Raw genomic sequence first — 22,800 nt, forward strand, 5'->3', positions numbered from 1 at the left:
TTTGATGCTCAATATTTTTTTCAATGATTTTGCTACATTCGTTGCTCATACGCCAGATAAACTTTTCTCTATTGTACACAAGTTTATAAAATTCTTGCACAAACTGTTCGTGGACTCTGTGAATGGTTTTCTTAGGTGTTGGTATGCTATACAGTCAAATACAAAATGGAATTCATCTTCTACACAGTCAGACTTGCAGACAGTACATTTTCTCTCATTTACATATATCTGTGTGTATATACGTCCAGTTTCAAAAGCCAAAGAATGAGAACTGATTCTAAAATATGTGAAACATTGCATGACATGGAGATTACGAAATACTGAAAAACATTCTCCCCTACAGAATCTTGTTTTGAATATTGCATATTTTCGTAGTTAACCAAATTGTTTGTCTGCATTGTCCGAGAGTGAGAGTGTTTAAGAGTGAGATTGTCCAAAAGATAGATCAAGAAACAAAAAATTAGGCCTTTAAGTTCATGATCAATCATCATTTCTCAATAATGAGCAGCTACATATGTAATTGGCAAAAGTTTTAACAACACTGTCACATTCCTTGCTCCTAAACTTTTCCCTATCACACTGGTTTATAAAATTCTTGCACATTCTAGTGTTCATGAAATCTATGAATGGTTTTAGTATTTGGATCGGGTTAGAAATGTCATAAATTATTGCGCATGCGTTAAAGCCGTTTAAGAGAGGAGAAAATGGGTTGAATTTGGAAATCGAAGATCATGAATTATTAGTTTTTATAAAGTTGTACAGTTAAAATGATGACTGCCATGCATATGCTTCATATATTAAGAAGCTGTTTGTGTGGCTTAGAATTCACCATATATGGTGATCAATAGGTAAGGATTAAAAACTAATATATCGTACACAGAGGCCATCTATAGTATGGAATGCTATTTTAATTTTGAATATGTTGATGGTGCTACTGTTTGAGCGAGTGCAGCTACATATACACGTATTTTGTAATGTTCCTGCTTTGACCATTCGACCAAGTTCAATTTAAACAATATCTATTTGCCAAATATTCATTACATAAATGAAATTAGGCAGCAGAAACAGTCTATTTAGTTTTCTCCTGGAGTTTTATATTATTTATTAAAGTCCTGCTTTTGAACATAAAACGCATAATGATAATTTTGAATAAATCGATAAATTCAACACCATTACACACACATGCGCGGATCTAGATTTTTTTCCTGTTTACCCCCCCCCCCCCCACCTCCTCCTTTGCTTTATGCGCACCTATCTAAAGTTTAGAAAAAAGAAAATTCATATAACAATCCTCTTTTAGCAATGTCATTTTCAGAAGAGAAAATTAAAACAATATTTTATATTTTGTACATAATCCTAATTTTAACACAATAATGAAATATTTCAGCATTCGCATATAATTATTGAATGAATTGCAACATATAATAAAGTTGTTGTGAGGATACATTAAGATTTATTCACAAAACTAGAATTAACGATTTTTCAGCAAGTGACATAGTTGGTTATCAGGGGGGGTGGGGTATTGTGGTTTACATTATCGGATGTGCCAAGGAAATCGCTTTAGACGTGGACAAATGAAAGATTTTTTTGGAAATGTTTTGGCCGAATTGCATTATTTTTTTAATTTTATTTTTTTGGTAATCTTTTTTTAAAATTAGCTTAAATCAATGGAGTTTGGATACACAAAAAATCTTGATATTGGGAAAAAAATAACGTTCAACCGATGGATTAATTATTTTGAAATAGTTGTAGTCAAGTGACCAGACTTTTGTCCGTTTCCTTATTTTATTATGCCAAAAGGCAGCAGTGATTTAAAAAGAACAAAGTACAAATCAGTAAACAACAATTATGAATTATGTACAAAGGTAGATCGAATGATGATTGGTGATGTCATAAAGTAACCTAATACATGTAGTTTGTTTAAATAATGTGTGAACACAACCTTTGATCAAACCACTCAACACTAGAGTCATATGCAAGTATATATAGTGTGAGAGTAACACTAAATATAACACATGATTCTATTATGTACTCATGATAAAGTGTAAACACTAATACACTCAAACTAGTCAACTTACTGACTCTTATGATATACAATCGTCCTAAGACCTAACTTGACTTTGACGGGCAGCTGCAATTTTTTTCTGGGGCGGTAATAAACTCATGTCAGCGGCCGATTTTTTTTGGGGGGGGGTTGGCGTTGTCTGAGAACCAGAGAATCGATTTGATGTGGCCTTACATCCAAGTTTCTCATCTCTGTAGATAAGAGTACTAAACTCATTAAAACTTCTATTATAGTAATACAACAATATAGCTAAATTATTCATGATCACCTACATTTCACAGTTTATTGACTTGGTTAAAGACCTAATTAAACCTAATTATAAATTTCTCTTTTTTTCCTGGTCTAATATCTACTCGAATAGTAGTTGATATCCTATCCTGGTTCCCCAATTTTCCCTTTTACCATTACCTACATAATGAACTTTGAATAATGTTGTGGTACAGTAATTTTTGCAACCGGTAGGGGACTATGTATTGCCATCCAATACTCTTAGAATGCTTGTTTAACAAGTTAGTCACTTCCCTTTTTTTTCCCCTTCTCTAGATGCAGAAAATTGATTTGGGACGCAAGTTTTTCTTATATGGCGAGTCCTGTGGACGCGTCATGGACTCAAGAGTAAAAAGTCACAATTTTACTTAGAAGCCCCGATATTGTGTATAATTAAAACTCGTAGGAAAAAATCTAGGTAAAACGTTACGCTCAAGTGAACCGAGATAATACCACCGAGTTCACATTGTTCCAATCCGACTTGTTTGTTTAGCGTCAGTCAATTAGGTGTGAATTAGACTATAGCAGCGGTTTTTTTCCTTATATAACTGGTACCGAACCGATAAACGGTACCATTCCCTATGCCGAAAACTGTAGATTTTTCCCAATTTTGAGACTAAAAATTCCTAATTCAATTTCCGAAAAATATAGACATCTGACATCGTAATTTACTTAGTCCGAAACGTTGTACGAGTTAACTAAAATGTTCACTTCCGGTATTAAATTGAAAGTACAAAACATGGCAGTGCGCGTGTTGTAGAGCTACGATTATTTTTAAATGAGCCTACGACGATTCTTTATGTCTCACAACAGGAAATATTACTGTAAAAAGTTTGTAAGGAGATGAATACTTCTTGTTTCTTTTCTTTTAGTTGAAATCATTTGCCGATACATTGGTAGAAAATTCCCAATTTGTTCTATTTTGATGCTATTTTCCCCAATCGAATCGATACCACTACCAGTGGGTAGAAAAAAATCGCTGCTATAGTATTCAAAAGAAAATTAGATAAGATGCAAAATGAAGAACATTTTGCCACTGGCAGTTATTTACTCTTATTTCTTTATTTATGTATTTGTTTTACAAATTGGGATATATATTTAAATATATTAAATGTTTGTCTTCTGGTAGCCACCTGTATTGGAATCGAAAATAGCGTAGTTTGTCAACTTTTGTAGGTTTTACAGATTGTTGGCAAACAAAACTAGTACGAGTCTATTTATCACAATAATAATTTGATTAAAATGCTGTTTAACATTGAATAGGATTGTCGTGATGATAGGAGATTCGGGGAAGTTAATCTGTTGACGTGGACAATTCGTTGTCTGAGGCCAAGTCGCGAATGCTTAAAAATAAATCTTAAAATTGATATGTTTTGTACTGCTTCCATTTTGATTGTCTTATATATAAAAAGACTAATTAAATATTCATGGGACTCATCAAATTTTCATGGGACTCATTAAATTTTCACGAGACTCAACCTGCTTATTAAGGTCGAGTCCTGGACTCGTCTTCAATAATTTCTAGTGACAGTCCTGTTCTTCTTGTTAGAATAATCAATTCCTTTTGGCTTTAGTATTTTAATAAGATTTGTGGTTTGCAATTGATTATACACAATTTGTTTTCGATGCCATATTACGTATGCCGAGTGTATAATGTTACGGTAGCACGACTTTTACAAATAAGAAATAACAAGTATTTAGATCTGCCACTGTCAGTCTTATTATGACGTACTCCAAATTGTAGACATGATGTCACATCATCTTACCCAACCTTGTACTTCGTTAAACATTACGCCTAATTGTGCACTGAATTCTCGAGGTAGGAGACCTCAAGATTAGGATGCTAATCCATGTAAGTTCACCATCACATTTCAAGGTGTGACTTTGCGAGATCTCCGTCATTTTTGACAAAGGAGTTCTGGGATTGGCGTAAAAAAAAATTTCTTGTTAAAGGTTTAGATTTAGCTCGGATTATTTTGCGCGCTTTAGTCATTGGAGCTCGCAGTACGAGCCAGCACTAGCTTGATACTAATAGAATAGACCGATAGTTAACTGTTCCGTTACATTACTTGATATTAGACAAAGACAAAGTTGAATGTCTTGTCGGTTTTAGTATGACTTATCTTTACAGACCAATAACAGAATTTAGGCTCTAAATTTTCTGTGTTCGCTTCTGTGTTAACTGTAAAATTTACTCTGTAGTAGCAATGTCCAGCCAAATCTTAATTAGAAAAAAATTCCATATTTTTATTCTGAAATGCTTTGTGTATGTCACATTGAACTTAAAACAATACTCAGTATTTAGACTGGAAACCAGCTTTTTAAAATAATTTTCTGAAAAATCTCCATTCAGTGATTTTTTAAGGCACATTTTGGGTCCAAATTTCGGTCCTTTCCCCTCCTAAAATTTGCCAATTTTTTTTTACAATTTTGTTTGCATTTTCCCCAATAATAAAATTATGAGAAGAAAATGTATTTGAGAAAAAATATTTGATGTAAATTATATACATAAGACTTAAACAGAGTTATGGGAATGATGATTTGGATAGAATACATAAAAAATTTAGAAGGTTAAAGAAAATTAGATGTGTTAAATAAAGATAATTAATGTTTGATATGATTTCAAAACTTATTCACGATAAAATTGATTTTTCCCAATTTGAAAGCCACAAGACCCTGTCATTGGTAGTACAGTTATCTTTCTTTAAATGATTTTTGTAAAAGTGTACTTCTGCTAATTAATAAACAAACGGGGGGGGGGGGGGGGGGGGGGGGGGGGGGGGATGGGATTATGTATTTTTATTCATAAATGCTGTGTATGTGTCAGATTGAACCTAAAACAATATTACGAATCTGAAATTAAAATTTACCTCTTTTTTTTGAGCAATTTTATTTGTTGAAAAAATCAACTCAATTGGTATTACATTTCTTTTTCTTTTGAATGAATTTATAATGCAGCAAGTATATCAATTTTAATAACAAAGATACATATGTATTATTCCAGTTGATCCTCTTGTCTGCACCTGGAATTAGAAAAGTGAGAGAATTGATATGCTTATTTTTAATGGTAATGCTGTTGTGTCATTGATCTGTAAAGTTTAATCAGTACTGTTCTGAAATAAACCTTTTTCGTAACTACAGTACACTGTACTGTTGTTCCAACATACAAAATCACTCCTGAATGCAAACTATTCCATTAATTGATTGACTAATGCAGATCATTTAATCATCTCCAATTCACCCATATTCCATATTAAAAGGGAATAAAACTCTTGTTTACATTTCTCTCAACCATGTGGGGCGGCCATTTTAAATGTTGACAAGTTGAAGTTCGTCTTGGCAATATCAGTTTTTCAGTGCAAGAACGGTAGAGTACTTGTTTACAACTGATGCAGTTCTATAGTAAAATAATTAAGGAAGCTTTCCACATTACTCACATGAAAAAGGAATTATGCAAAATTTTCAAATCTTTACTTCCAACAAAAACTTGCCTTTCTGACATGTTTTCATCTATCGATGTTGGTAAAGATAGGGGGCATCTCAAACTTCCTTTTGACATCACCAAAATGGTTTAATACATGTAAGAAAATACTGTAAGAAATTGTACTTTCCAAGCTCTTTTCTGATACGGAATGAAAACGAGACTTAAGGAAATTTGGAAAGTTATCTCCCCCTTAATTGGGCATTGCTATCTATAGCAGCATCGTAAACAAAGAAATGCTTAACAGTGACAGTGGCACATAGAAGTAAAGCGTACCACTGAATATAGAGAAAATGGATTTCATTTTTGAAGATACATTGAGGGTATGAGCTGCAACGCTTCACGTCAACATACTGTATGAAGTGAGTTACTCTGTAGCAATATGTTGTGGGGGGAATCGGTGAGAATTTCATCATCGATGATTGGTTTACTGTAATTAACTATTTATTGATTATAATCGGACAACTAGAAATTCTATAATAAAGGCATTGAACTACTGGAAAGGTGTAAATAAATATTTTCTGTGTTTATATTTGTTGTTTCTATAGCTGAGGGAGTGTAAAAGAATATTAACTGTGTGTATTTGTTATTGTTTTACTTTCTTAATAACCTTTCATTACATATATAAAAGTCAATACGATTTTTAGAAGGGCTTATGAAGAAAAAACGGATATCGTTTGCTTTAGTTATAACCCCGTTTATCAAATTTACATGTCATTAACTGATGATGATCTGGCATAATTAAAATATGATTAACATTCACCAAAGAAAAATAAGGAAAGAAATTCATTTTATTAAAAAAAACACAAATCGGATCTATTGTCACCAATTGAAAACACAAGCAACAGTGGCCTTTGAAAGCGATTTTTATCTACTTAATTCACACATGGCTTTGCTCGTATGAAGATTCTCTTTGATGGATGGTCCTTCGTTTATATGCCTGAATCAAAGTACGTCTATCTGACCATGCAAACATGCTTTATTCCCGGGTATGGATACTTTTGATTTCATGTGTGCCGCTATTGTCATTGAGAAAACAAAATCTAAAAACTGATTAAATGGAATAAAATTTTTATAATCGAGCGCTTAGAATTTGTCAGCAATCGACTGATTTTAGATTATAATCGATGATTGGAACATCACTAACAATACACCAATAGAACTCCAGGCAAAGAATACAAAGGAAATAGGGCTGCAACAGGTACCTGAAATAACCGAAAACCGTGGGTTGTGTTGATCGGGTCGGGTTCGGTTCCATTTTTTCGTATTTCGGTTTGGGTCTGGTTTTTAAAATGGAATCATTATTAGAAATCTGTTTAAATGAAATGTCGTCAAAATCCTCAAAGGTGACTGTATTTTGATCAATTGTCAAATGATGGCATTTTTGACAAAACTGTAAATAATGACAGTATATGTAAGATATGACAGACGCATTGGAAATATGCCACAGGATCAACATCGTCAATGACAAAACATTGAAAGCATGGAATGGAAATGAGAAGAAGTGACAGTGCTGTTTCTAGTACCATGGATGTCGAGTCGAAACCTCAGTCCACGTCCCCGAGTAATTATTGTAACAAAATACAATAAAGGTTTTTGATTTTAACTGTATATTAGATTTTTAAAATAAGTTATATAGACCCGAACCAAAATACCCGAACCCAAAGTTAAAAATTTAGAACCAACCTGACCCGAAAATTTTTGGAACCATGACAGCCCTAGAATGAAGAATTGTTTGATAAAGACGTCTTTGTTTGCAGATGATCATTTATAAGTTTTGAATTAATATTCACAGTATGTTGAATTTGCAGAACATTTTTTTTTCGTAAATATGACAAACATTTTCTTCCCAAGTTAAATTTCTTGTTGTACAGCATCTTTAAGTTTCATCATCTGCTGCAGGCAGTTTTAGAATGTCCTAGTCTGTCTGCATTTACCTGATTTTAAGTAAATATACAGGGGGTGGGGTGTCAATTCTACAAGAACTTGGAATTTTTATTTCTTGACAATTTTGGCATTGTTTTCTTTCATTAATTGCAGCAACTTCGTGTTCGAGTCATTTTGTATTTGAATACTTTGTAAGGCATCAACATTTTGATGTGTACAGTGAGTTTGAATACTTTGTAAAGCATCAACATTTTGATGTGTACAGTGAGTTAGAATACTTTGTAAGGCATCAACATTTTGATGTGTACAGTGAGTTAGAATACTTTGTAAGGCATCAACATTTTGATGTGTACAGTGAGTTAGAATACTTTGTAAAGCATCAACATTTTGATGTGTACAGTGAGTTAGAATACTTTGTAAGGCATCAACATTTTGATGTGTACAGTGAGTTAGAATACTTTGTAAGGCATCAACATTTTGATGTGTACAGTGAGTTAGAATACTTTGTAAAGCATCAACATTTTGATGTGTACAGTGAGTTGAAAATTGGTTCAAAAGAGCCAAGGAAGTTTAAACTTTGCAGTTGATTGAACCTTATCTTAGTCATGTCTCTGAACTATTTTTTTTTTTTTTATCTTTTATTAATAAGATTTAATAAAAGATGTCTGAACCAGGGTTGGGTGGTTAAAACCGCCCCCGGTTTTAACCAGCGGTTTTAACCGTCCCGGTCAATACTCCATAAGTGGTCAATACTGGTCAATTGAGATTTAAACTGTCCATTTTCCTATTTTTGTATATTTTTTGCAAAGATAAATTAAGCCTTTTCATTATGATATATGGATCAATTGGTTATTAATAATTTTCGTTAGATAATTAGATGTAATTTCATAAGTTTAATATATTTGGTTTGCTGAAACTGTGACCATAATATCTTCAGAACTATAAAAGGGGGTCACATATAGCATAACTAGACAATAGGATCTTCTTATACATGTACCTGGACAGATTAAGAATAAGAGGACATTAAATAAACACAGTGATTTAATATGAATTGGGTGACTGATGCTGTAGATAAACAATGTGTTGCAATGTACAGAGCAGGAGATGTACCAGAGCACAGGAAACAGAGTTGACAGTTGTTAATTAGCATACTCTGGGACCAGAGAGGACCAGTGTACATGTTATTGTTATGAAAACATCACCAACACACCCCCTAAAATGTTTATTTAACAGTTAAATGAAGATTTAAAACAATAGGCAGTTCTTGATAAACTAAAGAATTTGAACAGAAATAGAAAACACTTCCCCCATCATACTGTCTATGGCTTCAACAAAACATTTTGGAATTTCTATGATATTGTTGAGGACAACAACAAGACCACAGCAAGATGTAAAGACTGCAATGCTGCTGTCAGTGCCAAAGTAATACGGCCACGAAACAGTTTTTAATTTTTACAATAAACTTTTATATCTTCCCCTATTTAATTGAGTCATTTACATTATTTATTTAATATTATGACTTGCAAGTATATTATAAACTGATAGTGCATGTTATGAATTACAGTATTTACCATAATGGCCACTGAAACATTTAAAATAACCAACAACACAGACTATAATGACCAAACAATTTTCAATCAACCAGTATTGACCACTATTGACCAGTATTGACCACCGGCCCGGTCAATACTCATATTGACCACTTTTTTGCCAACACTGGTCTGAACTATATTTCACACTTGATGAACGAAAATGTCAAGGTACAAGTTATTATATTTTAAATTTTCCTATTATGTGAATTTTTGTGACTGGTCTACAGAAATGGTGATAATTAATGTGTTGTTATTATGTAGATAAAAATAAATACCTCTCTCTGTCGTTGACATGGTATGGTTTGCTGAAGTCGCTAATATCTACATATCGATCTTTCTTTCCTCAGACTTCAAATAAGTATGACTTTTATCTACATATTAACAGTTTATCTGATTCATCACAACTGTTTACAAGACATTGAAATTATGATATTTCTTGGTATTGGAAAATATACATGGTCTGCATATATTGGTATCTGTCAAATAATAGGGGGTAAGGGTAGGGGACATGTATTGCTTTTTCAAGACACCGAGAATGCTTGTTTGAAGTTGGAATAGCTCAAACAGTAAGTATGATAGGCCTATACTGTAAATGCTGAAGGGTCTACTATAGTTTTTAGTCCAGCCAATCATCTGTCACAAGTTAGTTTTCTGTTTATTCATTTTTTTTAATTATGCTTTGATTAAGGAAGCTGAAATTTGGTATGTAATTTACTTCTTGTGTTTACAGAATTTTGTCACAGTTGACTGATTTTTACAAGGTTTATGGGACTTTTGACTGAATGTTGTCTTTGTACACTGGTACATCCTATGGAGTTGATGGCACCTTTTTATTTTGAAGCCACATGGTCAAGGGTCAATCCATTCTGAATATAGGAATTCTTGATATTGTCTGCTCAATATCTTGAATTGTTTTGGCACTAATGTTAATCATATGGTGCATGTGCATAACCCTTTTAAATTTTGCATCAGGAGAAGGGGGGTGGGTGGGGGGTTTACATATTTCTGAGACATTTGTCGTTCAACTTAGGAATCAAGCATTTGATGTGTGGTTATCTAATGGTTAGATACAGATCAAATTTCACTTTTGTTATGGTTGACCGATTCCAACCAATAAAAAATTTAGTTTCATGGTTAAATGAACTTCTTCAATTTTTGTTTTCCATACTTTTTTTTCACGTAATTTAATTTTGGAAGCAGAGAATTGGTATTGGTATGTGATTTTATATGTTAAGTTTTGTCACAGTTGACTTATTTTTATGAGATTTATTGGACTTCATGCAGAATATAGTTTTCCAGACTTTACAATGCCTTAAAACTGAGGAATCTGAATTTTTTTATATGGTTATTGAATGAGCAAATACACATTAGGTTTCACTTCCGTGACAATTGAATTACTCTAACAAAAATGATGAAACGTAAACTTCTCATGGTTGACTGACTTCTCGTATTCTGTCTAGTTCTTTGGGTTGTTTTTTTTATTCAACATTAACAATTAATAATATTGTGCAAGAGATATATGATTGTCAATTTGTAATCAAGTACGTAAGATTGGCTGTATTTACAAGAGATCGAAATAATAGTATTTCCTGGTATCACAAAAGTAATAACCACCTGTTCGTCCAAATCTACATGGTCTGCATATAATGGCATCCCTCAAATGAAAAGGGAACAGTGAAGATAGTGGAATGTATTGCTTCAAATCTAGCCACAATATTTGTTAAATATATCGTACATATACTGTACATCTGGTTGTTAAAGTAATCTGGACCCAGTTGCACGAAGGTTAGTTAACTTTAACAGACAGTTAACTCTCCATTAACTTCAACATTTATATAGTGTTAACTTAGAGTTAACTGTCAGTTAAACTTAACTAACTTTTGTGCAAGTGGACCCTGGTAAATAAGTGGTAACTATTCTGTAAATCTATAGTTATTTAAAGAAGAATGTGCTGACATGTAATAAATTCTGTGATTTTGGTCACTACTGTATAGTTGTTGGTGATGAATAAAGCATTGATGAAGGTTTTATTTCCATTAACAGTTGACTTTTGGCATACTGTGAAGCCCAGTGTATGTCTGTGCAAGTGATAGACAGAGAGAAGATGCCAGCACAAGCCCCCCAGTGGACTGAGTTTCTGTCATGTCAGGTGCAGTATCAACTCCAAAAAAGTAGCCTATACAAGCTGTGCATGATGAGTTATCAGCATGTAAACAATATCCAATTTGCACAGATGGACTTTGAAGATAAAAATGTTCTGTTTAATCACTTGGATTCATGGGGTTAATTTTCATGAACTGCCAAAATTCTAGTTTTATTTGGATGTTAATTTCACAGATATGATTTCTATACTTGAAACATTATGTTCCATGTGTTAATTGTATATTTCGTTGAATTTAAATTCTGAAGTAATTTTTAATCCATTGTTATTGACAAAATAATTTATTAAAATGCGTCTTCTGTGATTAGGTGTGTTACAATGTCTTCAATGAGACTGACCGCAGGCCGGTCAGCCTGGCATGTGGACACACAGTCTGTAGAACTTGCCTGCTGAATCTTCCTCAGAAGAAGTGTCCGTTTGACCAGTGTGTCATCACGCGGGACGTCAATGAACTGCCAGTGAACTATGCCCTGCTCCAGTTAGTAGGCGCTGCGATTCCAGTGGACAGTGAGCAGTCAGCTCCTTCCATCCCTATACCAGAGAAGATGAAGCATTACGAATCAGCAAAGCGCTGTATAGAAGAAATTGCATTGTACCTTAAACCCCTCTCTGAAGGTAAATCTTCTGGCCCTTTAAATGTAAACATACAAACCTTTTTTATAGCATAATTTTGATTATACTCTGCAATGATTCCCGAGTTTCTCAGATATGAAATTCACAATTATAGGTTGTTCCACAGCAGCAGCTACAAGCTCAGTAACTAACAGCATTTTAAGTCGTCCCATGCAGAGAAAGGTTGTCTCTCTTGTTAGTTGTCAGTTAGTGGAGGAGGAGGGCAGAGCTCGTGCTGCTCGAGCAGCCCGATCACTCGGTGAGCGGACGGTCACAGAACTCATTCTTCAACATCAAAATGCACAACAGTTGTCATCAAACTTGTGGGCTGCAGTGCGTTCTCGTGGCTGTCAGTTCCTCGGCCCTGGTATGTATCTAATACTGAGCTTGTAACGTTTGAGAAATAGAATATGTTTATGTACAATTTGATCATCTTTGTGATCTTGTTGACATGTTAAGTTGTGCATTTAGTGAGACTTCCCTTGGACATTTGTGAACACTTTTGGTTACAAGTGCAGAAAGACGCACACTTATTTTCCCATAATGTCAGTTGAGATTCGACCGAAGCTGAAAGTAAATATCCAGACATGAATTATGAAGGACTGCTCCAAGATTCAATGAAGGCGTCAGTCCAGATATTCAGCCAAGCCAAATCTCGACTGAGATTAATTTTCCCATTGCCCAAGCATAGCGAGTGAAAAAATTTATAGGAAGAAAAGTGACTGTTACAAACTAGCCCAGTCAAGAAATTAGCTATGTTCACAATCACTTTAATTTTGATTTTAAAGAGCTATGTGTACAAATGTGATAGTTCATGGGAAATTTTCGAGATGGTAAAGATTTTGATCGAAGATTCGGGGGGACATACATATGTAGTATTTGGTCTGTCTTTAGCAAAAAACTTTAACCTTGGTCATATCTTTTATGCCATTAGAGGTAAAGCATTCATATTTGATACATCATACATGTATGTGTATAAATTGTAGACCTTTCCATTGATACCAAGTCTTTCATCTGATGACCTTTACATTTACCTTAAAGTTTGACCTAATTTTAGAAAATTAGAATATAGGCCATATCTTTCAAATCATAAGAGGTACTGTTTTTATATTAAGCATGAGCAATTTTTTTTTTTTTTTTTTTTTTGGTGAGAAGATCTTTCCAACAGTACCAGATTTGTTGACAATGACCTTTGGCCTAGTTTTTCAACAACAAAAAAGAAACTACACTGTCTTGCAATTCCATTGTGTTGTAATCCGGGGGCATCTGTTTCACAAGCAAATCTTGTTGGATTGGAAATGGGTCTGGTAACCAGACCCAAAAATAAGCCAGGAATTTGATATCTTGGTTTTACACCTTATCTGAATCTGTCTCGTAATTGCAGTCACTGTGTTTGTGCGGATATCTTGTCCTTTAGACTTCAGAAGACTCTGAAGACTTGTATAAGATCAGACTATTGCACTGTTTCATGAGACTTGTATAAGACTATGTACTGTTTCAGGAGACTTGTATAAGACTATTGTACTGTTTCAGGAGACTTGTATAAGACTATGTTCTGTTTAAGGAGACTTGTATAAGACTATGTACTGTTTCAGGAGACTTGTATAAGACTATTGTACTGTTTCAGGAGACTTGTATAAGACTATTGTACTGTTTCAGGAGACTTGTATAAGACTGTTGCTCTGTTTCAGGAGACTTGTATAAGACTGTTGTACTGTTTCAGGAGACTTGTATAAGACTATTGTACTGTTTCGGGAGACTTGTATAAGACTGTTGCTCTGTTTCAGGAGACTTGTATAAGACTGTTGCTCTGTTTCAGGAGACTTGTATAAGACTGTTGCTCTGTTTCAGCTATGCAGGAAGAGGTTCTAAAGCTCATCTTGCTGGCTCTGGAGGATGGTTCTCTGCTGTCCAGGAAGGTGCTGGTTCTCTTTGTGGTCCAGCGGTTAGAATCTCAGTACCCTCAAGCCTCCAAGACAGCTATAGGACACGTAGTACAGCTCTTGTATAGGGCATCTTGTTTTAAGGTAGGTCGCTTTGTGTAACATGGTGCATACTTCCTGTTCAGAAGGAATTCAAAATGCAGTCATGGCACAGGTGTCTGAGGTTTTTGCTATTGTGTATTTTGTTACGTATTTGGTATATTTACATGGACCCTGGACCCTTTGAATTTTTTGTGTCTTAAATGCAGTACAACTGAAATTGGTCACTTGAGTCACTCATTGTTTAAACGTAGGTGACAAAACGAGATGAAGAATCGTCTTTGATGCAGCTCAAGGAAGAGTTCCGTTCCTACGAGGCTTTGAGACGAGAACACGATTCCCAGATCATTCAGATAGCGATGGAGTCCGGTCTGAGAATTGCACCTGATCAATGGTCATCGTTACTGTATGGAGACACAAACCACAAATCACACATGCAGTCTATTATTGATAAGGTAAGACATTGATAACGTAAAATATTAGTAAGGATAAGGCAAGACATTATCAATAAGGGAATATGTCGTTGATAAGGTAAGACATTGATAACGTAAAATATTAGTAAGGATAAGGCAAGACATTATCAATAAGGGAATATGTCGTTGATAAGGTAAGACATTGATAACGTAAAATATTAGTAAGGATAAGGCAAGACATTATCAATAAGGGAATATGTCGTTGATAAGGTAAGACATCAAAATTGATAAAGGTTAAAGCAATTATTGACAAGGTAAGCTATTATCAGGTCCACTCCAAAGACTATTTCTACCTACGTAGCTACTTATAGCTACATAGGTATTTAAACCTACTCCAGGTAGATATTTTTACCTACTTTTTCCTTTACATGCATTTTGTGGCCAAACGCAGGAACGGCGCAATATGGTGTGTACCAAATTTCTTGATTCACTTACACTGACGATGAATACCACAGAAATATTGGACAAAATATTATTACTTTCTAACCTTTCAAATTTGCATCAGTAACAGCACCCAGTTCCATTTTCTAGGTGCTTAGGATCAAAGCTATGTGATAAAAAGTCTAGAATGTCTTACAAATCTGTATTAATTTTAAAGTTTACCTTCATGCATTTTTACATTTAAGGTTTTTGGGGTGCATTTTCATGCATTTTCTCTGCATTCTTCACCCTCGTAAAGTATTCAAATTTTACACTCCGAATTTTGCCGTGCACATGCACAACATGATACATAATACGACTGACCTGTTTAAAAGATGCGCCTTTATCATTATTTATTTATATTTTCAAAAACAGGTAAAAGTAGGTAGAAGTAGCTACTTTAAGTAGGTATAAATACCTAGGTAGCTATTAATAGCTACGTAGGTAGAAATAGTCTTTGGACTGGACCTGATTATTTGCAAGAATGATATAAATATAATTGGTAAAGGTAGGCTAAAACATTTACTATAATGTAGGGCTAAGGACTTCTAATCCAAGGTCAAATTAACTAGTATAAAAAATTAAATGCAAGGGCCACAACTCTGTACTGAAGAAACTAGGAGTTCTACAATGTACATGGTACACAGACTGCTTATGACCAAACAGCATTTCCTTACCCTGAACAAGACTTGACAAAGGTCAAGGTCATTTGTTAATAATTCAAAACATTTCTATGAGCATTGAATTTGTAATGGACGGAGACTTAGCACTAAGGTTGCTGGTGATGAGGCAGCGTGTTCAGACCAAGGTCATTTGGTGATCATCAAGGACACTGGTAAAATTGTAAGTAAATATTTGTTCGAGTTGTTAACTTTGTAATGGAAAGACACTAGATCATATTTGGTACACAGGTTGCTTATGACCCAACATTGTAATACAACCCTGAACCAATGTAATGTGACCATTCACCCCCACCACACCTTCCTACGAAGTTAAAAATATTTATCCAGGCCTTGATGATGTAGTGAAGAAATATTAGAAGAATAAATTTCTCTCATATTTACGTATGTAAGATACAGATATTCTATGAAAGAAAGGTAAGAAAAATATTTCTATTTTTCATATCCCATGACGTAATTATCAATACACAACTAGCCTGCAGCTTACCTCGATTGACGAACACTAGCGTCCGCAAAGCTCTTGTACAAAAAATGACGGATTGTAATGTCCCTGATAATCTCCAGGTGTATGTGAATGGACACAAACATACACATTCCTTGAACAACTACTGCACATTCAACAAGTCACAAATTCCTCGTATCGAAAATGCTGTCGAGTACATCTATGTCATCCGGTGCATTATGCCAGTTCACAGAAACCCAGCCCACACAGTCTATTAGTTCCAGGCTTATCTCCACATTCACTCTGCCAATGTCTACTGTCCCTATATGTGTCTCAGGTGAAACAAGTGCCTCCAATGTCCATGAGACTCGAGTCTTTGCACGTGTGGAAAATGAAAGTCTATTCATGCCCATATCCACCAACAAAAACCACTTGGAATCTCTCTTCACACACTCGTCATTAAATAACTGCTCAATTAATATCAATATCAGTGCTCCTTTAAGAAGAAAGCGTGCAGTTGTGGATTCAGATTCTTATTAGCTCTGTCAAAATGTTTCGCACTGATGGACTGCCGAGTGACGACACGCATCACCCTGATTATTGATTTATTGTGTACTTATTCGAAGAGGAATAACTCGAATACAATTCACGTTGGCCGATTTTTTTGTCAACAATAAAGTTGCCAAAATGAAGGTCGTAGAATTTGATTCTGGTGTTATTTTTAATGTACAGCGAAAAATTAATTAATTAGAAAATTCTCAAAATGGCGTTGCTAGGCACAAGGAAAACAGAAAATTTCTAGAAATATGAGAGAAAAATGCTCTTTTATGAGTTGCCATGAAATATTAAGATGATTCCATCCTTGGGGTTGCAAAAAAGCGGTAAAACCCTTGGCAAAGCCTCGGGTTTCACAGCTTTTTGCAACCCTAGGGTGGAATCACCTTATATTTCATGGTTACTCATAAGAGAGTCTTATAATAATCCTTTTTAGCATGAAAAAAATTAAGTACATCCAGTTCTCAAAAGTTTAAAACATCCACTTTTACGTCATCGACAAGCAACACTTCTTCAAGTTCTCTGTTGTGTGATACTCGGGTGAACATAAAGGCCCATAGGCCTCTAATAGTGGTGAGGGGGGGGGGGGGGGGGGGGGGCAGTTAAGGATGTACTCTACATTATTATAATAGCTGTCTTTCTAGTACATCGACTGTTGAACTGTAGATCGAGGGTTCAAGTCCAGCAGGGGTTTTATTTTTTTATTTTTTCTGATTGCTTTCTACTAAAACTGCATTTTTTGACTAAATTAAGTGAATTTGAAAGTTTTCAATTTCAAAATATTGTTGGCCATATCCTCCCCTTTTCATCCATTTCAAATTTCTCTGGTGTCGCGTACCTCCTCAAGGAGACTGATAACTCTGCCTTCTTTAAGGTTAATATATTTTCATGAATCTTTTGCAGCTTCAGACCCCCCAGTCCTTTACCCAGAGCACAAATGAACTGGTTGTGGCCTTACAGAGGAGTGGAGACCCTTGTAATCTACAGAGACTCCGCCCACATTTAGAATTCTTGGCCAGCATTGACCCCAGCCCAGGTACATACAGGTCTAGCAAACTCAGTGAAGGGTTCATAATTGGTGTTTATAATCAAGTACTGTTGCTGAGAACATACTGTATAAATGAGAGATGTGATATGTTTCAAATAATAGGATTTTGGGAATAATGAAAACAAACCAGTGGTGTACAAAATTTTTGTATTCATCAATTGTAGTGACATAAGACATCACAAAGATACACCAGGTTATTAAAAGTAGATTATAGGAAGAGTACTGAAACGTATTGATTTTGATGGGTTGTAGATGCTCCAACTCCATCATGGGAGAATCTGGAAGCTGTGATGAAAGCAGTAAAGACAGTGGTGAAGGGATTGGTGGACTTCATTCAGAGCAACGGGTCAAAGAAGGTGGACAACACAGCTTATGTTAATGTCCGCTATAAGACAAGCATGTGCCGTGATTTGTCTGAAAAGGGGCGATGTCCCAGAGGAACAAACTGTACATTTGCTCACTCACAGGAGGAACTTGAAAAGTAAATATATGATCTGTATGCATCACTCCCAAAGATAATGATGTTCATGGTAATGTAATGAAATTGCATGATATACAGTACATGTAATACTGTATACAGGGTTATTTTCGCCCCGTGTTATTTTCGCCCTGTGTTATTTTCGCCATCCTACATTTGCAGACAGTTTCACCCCATTTTAAATTCGCCTAGACATAGTTGTGTTAAAAGAGAGGTATGAGAGAAAAGAGTTTCGCCCACTATTATATTCGCCATGTGACAACAAGGGTGAAAGGGACAAAAATAAAATAGGGGTGGATATTTCCCTGTATACAGAATATAGATATTACTGTACGTGGGTTTTATCTCCCTGTATATAGATATTACTGTACGCGGGTTTTTATTTCCCTGTATATAAATATTACTGTACGCAGGTTTTTATTTCCCTGTATATAGATATTACTGTACGCGAGTTTTTATTTCCTTGTATATAGATATTACTGTACGCGGGTTTTTATTTCCCTGGATATAGATATTACTGTACGCGGGTTTTTATTTCCCTGGATATAGATATTACTGTACGTGGGGTTCTTTTTCACCCTCTGTTATTTTTACCCTTCCACACCTGCTAATGGTTTCGCTACATTTTTAGAAATTCGCCCAAACACAGTTATGTTCAAAGAAAGAAAACAGTTTTGCCCAATTTTTCATTTGCCCATTGACAACAAGGGTGAAGGGGCGAAAATAATACGGGAACAAATATTTCCCTGCATACAGTACCTAGAATTAGTCCATATTTGTGAGTCTAACTACAGGTTCACACCACACAGATATCTAATGTTCATTCATGTTGAATCAAATAATTAGGTTTAGAGCCAGGAACAAAAGATCTGGTAAAAATGCCTGTCCATCCAGCGACATTTCAACTTTGACCCCAAAACAGAAAGTCCAGCTTGACCAAATCACAAAAACATCATTGGAGAAGCAGAGGCAAATGAGCAGTAGTTGTGATTCAGTCATCAAGGACCAAAGGTGAGAGAGAATAGGGGTGTTGTTTCAGTTTAGTAGCCTCTAGAGCACCTAAAGGTGAGGGAGAATAGAGGTGATGTTTCAGTTTAATAGCCTCTAGAGCACCTCAAGGTGAGAGAGAATAGGGGTGTTGTTTCAATTTAATAGTCACTGGAGCACCTAAAGGTGAGAGAGAATAGAGGAGATGTTTCAGTTTAATAGCCACTGGAGCACCTAAAGGCGAGAGAGAATAGAGGTGTTGTTTCAGTTTAATAGCCACTGGAGCACCTAAAGGCGAGAGAGAATAGAGGTGTTGTTTCAGTTTAATAGCCTCTAGAGCACCTCAAGGTGAGAGAGAATAGAGGTGTTGTTTCAGTTTAATAGCCTCTAGAGCACCTCAAGGTGAGAGAGAATAGAGGTGATGTTTCAGTTTAATAGCCTCTAGAGCACCTCAAGGTGAGAGAGAATAGGGGTGTTGTTTCAATTTAATAGTCACTGGAGCACCTCAAGGTGAGAGAGAATAGAGGAGATGTTTCAGTTTAATAGCCTCTAGAGCACCTCAAGGTGAGAGAGAATAGGGGTGTTGTTTCAATTTAATAGTCACTGGAGCACCTAAAGGTGAGAGAGAATAGAGGAGATGTTTCAGTTTAATAGCCACTGGAGCACCTAAAGGCGAGAGAGAATAGAGGTGTTGTTTCAGTTTAATAGCCTCTAGAGCACCTCAAGGTGAGAGAGAATAGAGGTGATGTTTCAGTTTAATAGCCTCTAGAGCACCTCAAGGTGAGAGAGAATAGAGGTGATGTTTCTGTTTAATAGCCACTGGAGCACCTCAAGGTGAGAGAGAATAGAGGTGTTGTTTCAGTTTAATAGCCTATGGGGCACCTAAATGTGAGAGAATAGGGGTGTTGTTTCAGTTTAATAGCCACTGGAGCACCTAAAGGTGAGAGAGAATAGGGGTGTTGTTTCAGTTTAAAAATTTTGAAATTCAGTTGTTGTTAACAAGTCGCTCTATTCCCGAGGAGATGTCTGTCTGTTTAAATCAGTTCTTGTGATGTTCAGATTCCTTTTTCCTTTCTTTTTACAAAGAAATATGTTGTACAACGGCTAATTACATGCAACACTTTCCACAACTATTTATGCTGTACATTTTAGAATAGATATAAAGAAGTGTTGTAAAATGAATGGTGCATAAAACTATTCTAAATTGGAATAAGCTTTACATTATATTTTTATTTAGAGGTAATAATATTGAAACCATGCACTTCTGTGACTTATTTTAAACAAAGTAATAAAATATAATTCAAGAAAAATAAAAAACAGGGAAAAATGAATAGAAGATGTATACATTCCACAATTTGATTTGGTTTGTACTTTCAAAATAAATGAGATGTCCAATATTTGTAGAATGTGTCTGTTTTTGCATTTGTCAAAATTATCGAACATTATAAATGCTCTGGTTGTTATTTAATGTCCAAAGCAGAATAACAACACAATATTGTCCTTCAAACATCACATTTTGTTTGTTTAATATGACAAACCAAAAACAGTAGAAGATTGTTTTTCACAACCTGGGCGTAAATAAAAAGCTGATTGAGTCGCACAAGAATTGTTGTGCTATTTTGACTTCACGATGTTCTTATATTGACATTAAGCATATTAAAGTCAGATTCATAGAAATCAGGGATAGGGTCATATTACTTGCCACCCAGTCAACCTACATGTACTTGTTGACTTTTAGAGGTTCAGGTAAAATTTCATTTACCATGGGCAACTGGGTGACCATAAAGCAACAATGCTGGAGAGAGCTGTCTGTTAGTTTGTTTAGCGAAATGGAAATCGGGAGATAGACATGGATATGAAACATTTTGTGCAGAATTACATCTTGTTTATATATTTCCTTCTCAAATGAACATGATGCCTTTGATGATGACTACTACATGTATTATTGTAGTTTTGTGCCAGCTGGACCTCAGGACCTGATCCAAGGAATGAATTCTCTCTCTGTGGTAGATCATGTCAAGGCAGGAGACCCTAATGCCATTTCCCCTCTTCACCTTCACCAGCCACATGTCAACTTTCAGAATCTTGCCACACAGCCTGTTCCGCCCAATGTAGGGTCAATGGTACCAGCACAGTTCCAAATGTACCCCAACCACCAGTACAACCCGGGCATGCTACAGGCAGGGATGTACTCCAACAACCCACAAGTGCCTGTTGGTAACCGAGGGATGATGATGAACGTGCAGGGAGTGGGGTACTCTGACATGTATCATCAGGTGGAAGGTTTGTCCATAGATGTCTCCTTATAAAGTGTGTGTGTCTGCATTTGTACAAGATAGAAAACATTGGAAATAACTTCTGTATACGCCATTCATTGAAAGGAATCAGAAAATTAATGTTATCCTTCATTCACAATTTGAATTAGAACTTGTCTCTTTCAGTCAACAGAGGTATACAACACCCCTCCATCCCTTCGCCTTATCCCATGATGCAACGGCCTCAGTTTCCGGGTGTTCAATATCAACAGTTTGTACCAGGCTACTTCCCACCGGGCTATGTGCCATACACCCAGAATCCTGGCGGAGTGCAGTCATACATGGACACTCACAGTGGCCCGCCGCCACAGGGTCCATCCACTATGGGCATGTACTCAAATGAGCCATCAATGATGTCAGCATCTGCACTCTCTGTCCAGGATGTGGGCTCCAGAAATGAGGTAAGTGAAGGAAAAGGTATTCTTCTTTCTGTAGGGAAGGTGGAGCGGTGGGTAAGTTGGATATTATCAATTCACTATATGAGAATTGGAAAGTGATGAAACGTACTATTGTATATGTCAACAAACATGCCATTTTACATTTGTAAATAGAGGTTTGTGTATTGTAATTTTTCTGTTAATTCTGTTTTACATGTGTATAGGTGTAATATTTTTTCTTGTTCTTCATTGAGAATATGATTATTTCCTACCCCTCCTGGAACTATATTTCTTCTTTTGCAAAACTGCTCTGGTGATTCAAATTGTACCAGTCATATACTCCAGCCTTTTAAAGCACTTTTGAATTATTTTCTTTACCATCCTTCTATGTTTGTGTTAAGATAGATTGTCAGGTTCTGTTTTTAGAATTGTAATGTTAAGTTTATAATCTTAAGTTGCTTTTGAGCTGATCTATATGACTGAACTCGAAAACTTGGTTCCCCTTGTATGAAATCACATTCATGCTGCTGACGAGTTAAATTTTTGTCAGAATAACAAATCATTCTCACGCTGAAAAGAATTTTAAACATTGTCACTGTTCAAGTATTTTAACAAACTTTGCATGTTTGACACATGGGCACATGGGCATCTCAAAATCTATCCAATAAAGGACATTCAAAATAAAGTTTTTCTTCTTAAAATTTTATATTCTGGAAAAAAAAGACTTTTGATCAACATGATGCATATACTGCTCCTAATTTTATTATTGTTATATTTTTTATTTTTTCGATTGAAAAAAGAAATAAGGAAAAGTCCATGCATGGGTTTTTTTTTTGTTTTGGGGTTGGTTTTCTATGTGTGTATGTAGAATTGCCCATTTGTTGATTTAAAATTATTTTGAATACTAAAAGAAAAATTAGTGTATTCATACGTGATGGAGAGAATGATTTTTATCTGTAAAAATTTATCTGATCAGGC

At 35.3% G+C, this 22,800-nt stretch overlaps 1 protein-coding gene across 1 annotated transcript in view; it reads left to right on the forward strand.

The window, feature by feature from the left end:
* Positions 1–666: 666 nt before the first annotated feature.
* Positions 667–22,800, forward strand: part of LOC125678292 (roquin-2-like) — a 75,344-nt gene continuing 53,210 nt past the window's right edge. Inside the window, exons 1-11 of the mRNA XM_056155420.1 lie at positions 667–848; positions 11,336–11,441; positions 11,762–12,068; positions 12,181–12,432; positions 13,917–14,092; positions 14,302–14,502; positions 17,521–17,653; positions 17,918–18,146; positions 18,990–19,154; positions 21,082–21,413; positions 21,572–21,846. Of these exons, the coding sequence (XP_056011395.1) occupies positions 11,367–11,441; positions 11,762–12,068; positions 12,181–12,432; positions 13,917–14,092; positions 14,302–14,502; positions 17,521–17,653; positions 17,918–18,146; positions 18,990–19,154; positions 21,082–21,413; positions 21,572–21,846 (2,145 nt within the window). The 5' untranslated portion in view covers positions 667–848; positions 11,336–11,366. The remainder of the gene's footprint in view (positions 849–11,335; positions 11,442–11,761; positions 12,069–12,180; positions 12,433–13,916; positions 14,093–14,301; positions 14,503–17,520; positions 17,654–17,917; positions 18,147–18,989; positions 19,155–21,081; positions 21,414–21,571; positions 21,847–22,800) is intronic.

This window comes from Ostrea edulis, chromosome 2 (genome assembly GCF_947568905.1).
Source record: "Ostrea edulis chromosome 2, xbOstEdul1.1, whole genome shotgun sequence".
Taxonomy (NCBI): domain Eukaryota; kingdom Metazoa; phylum Mollusca; class Bivalvia; order Ostreida; family Ostreidae; genus Ostrea; species Ostrea edulis.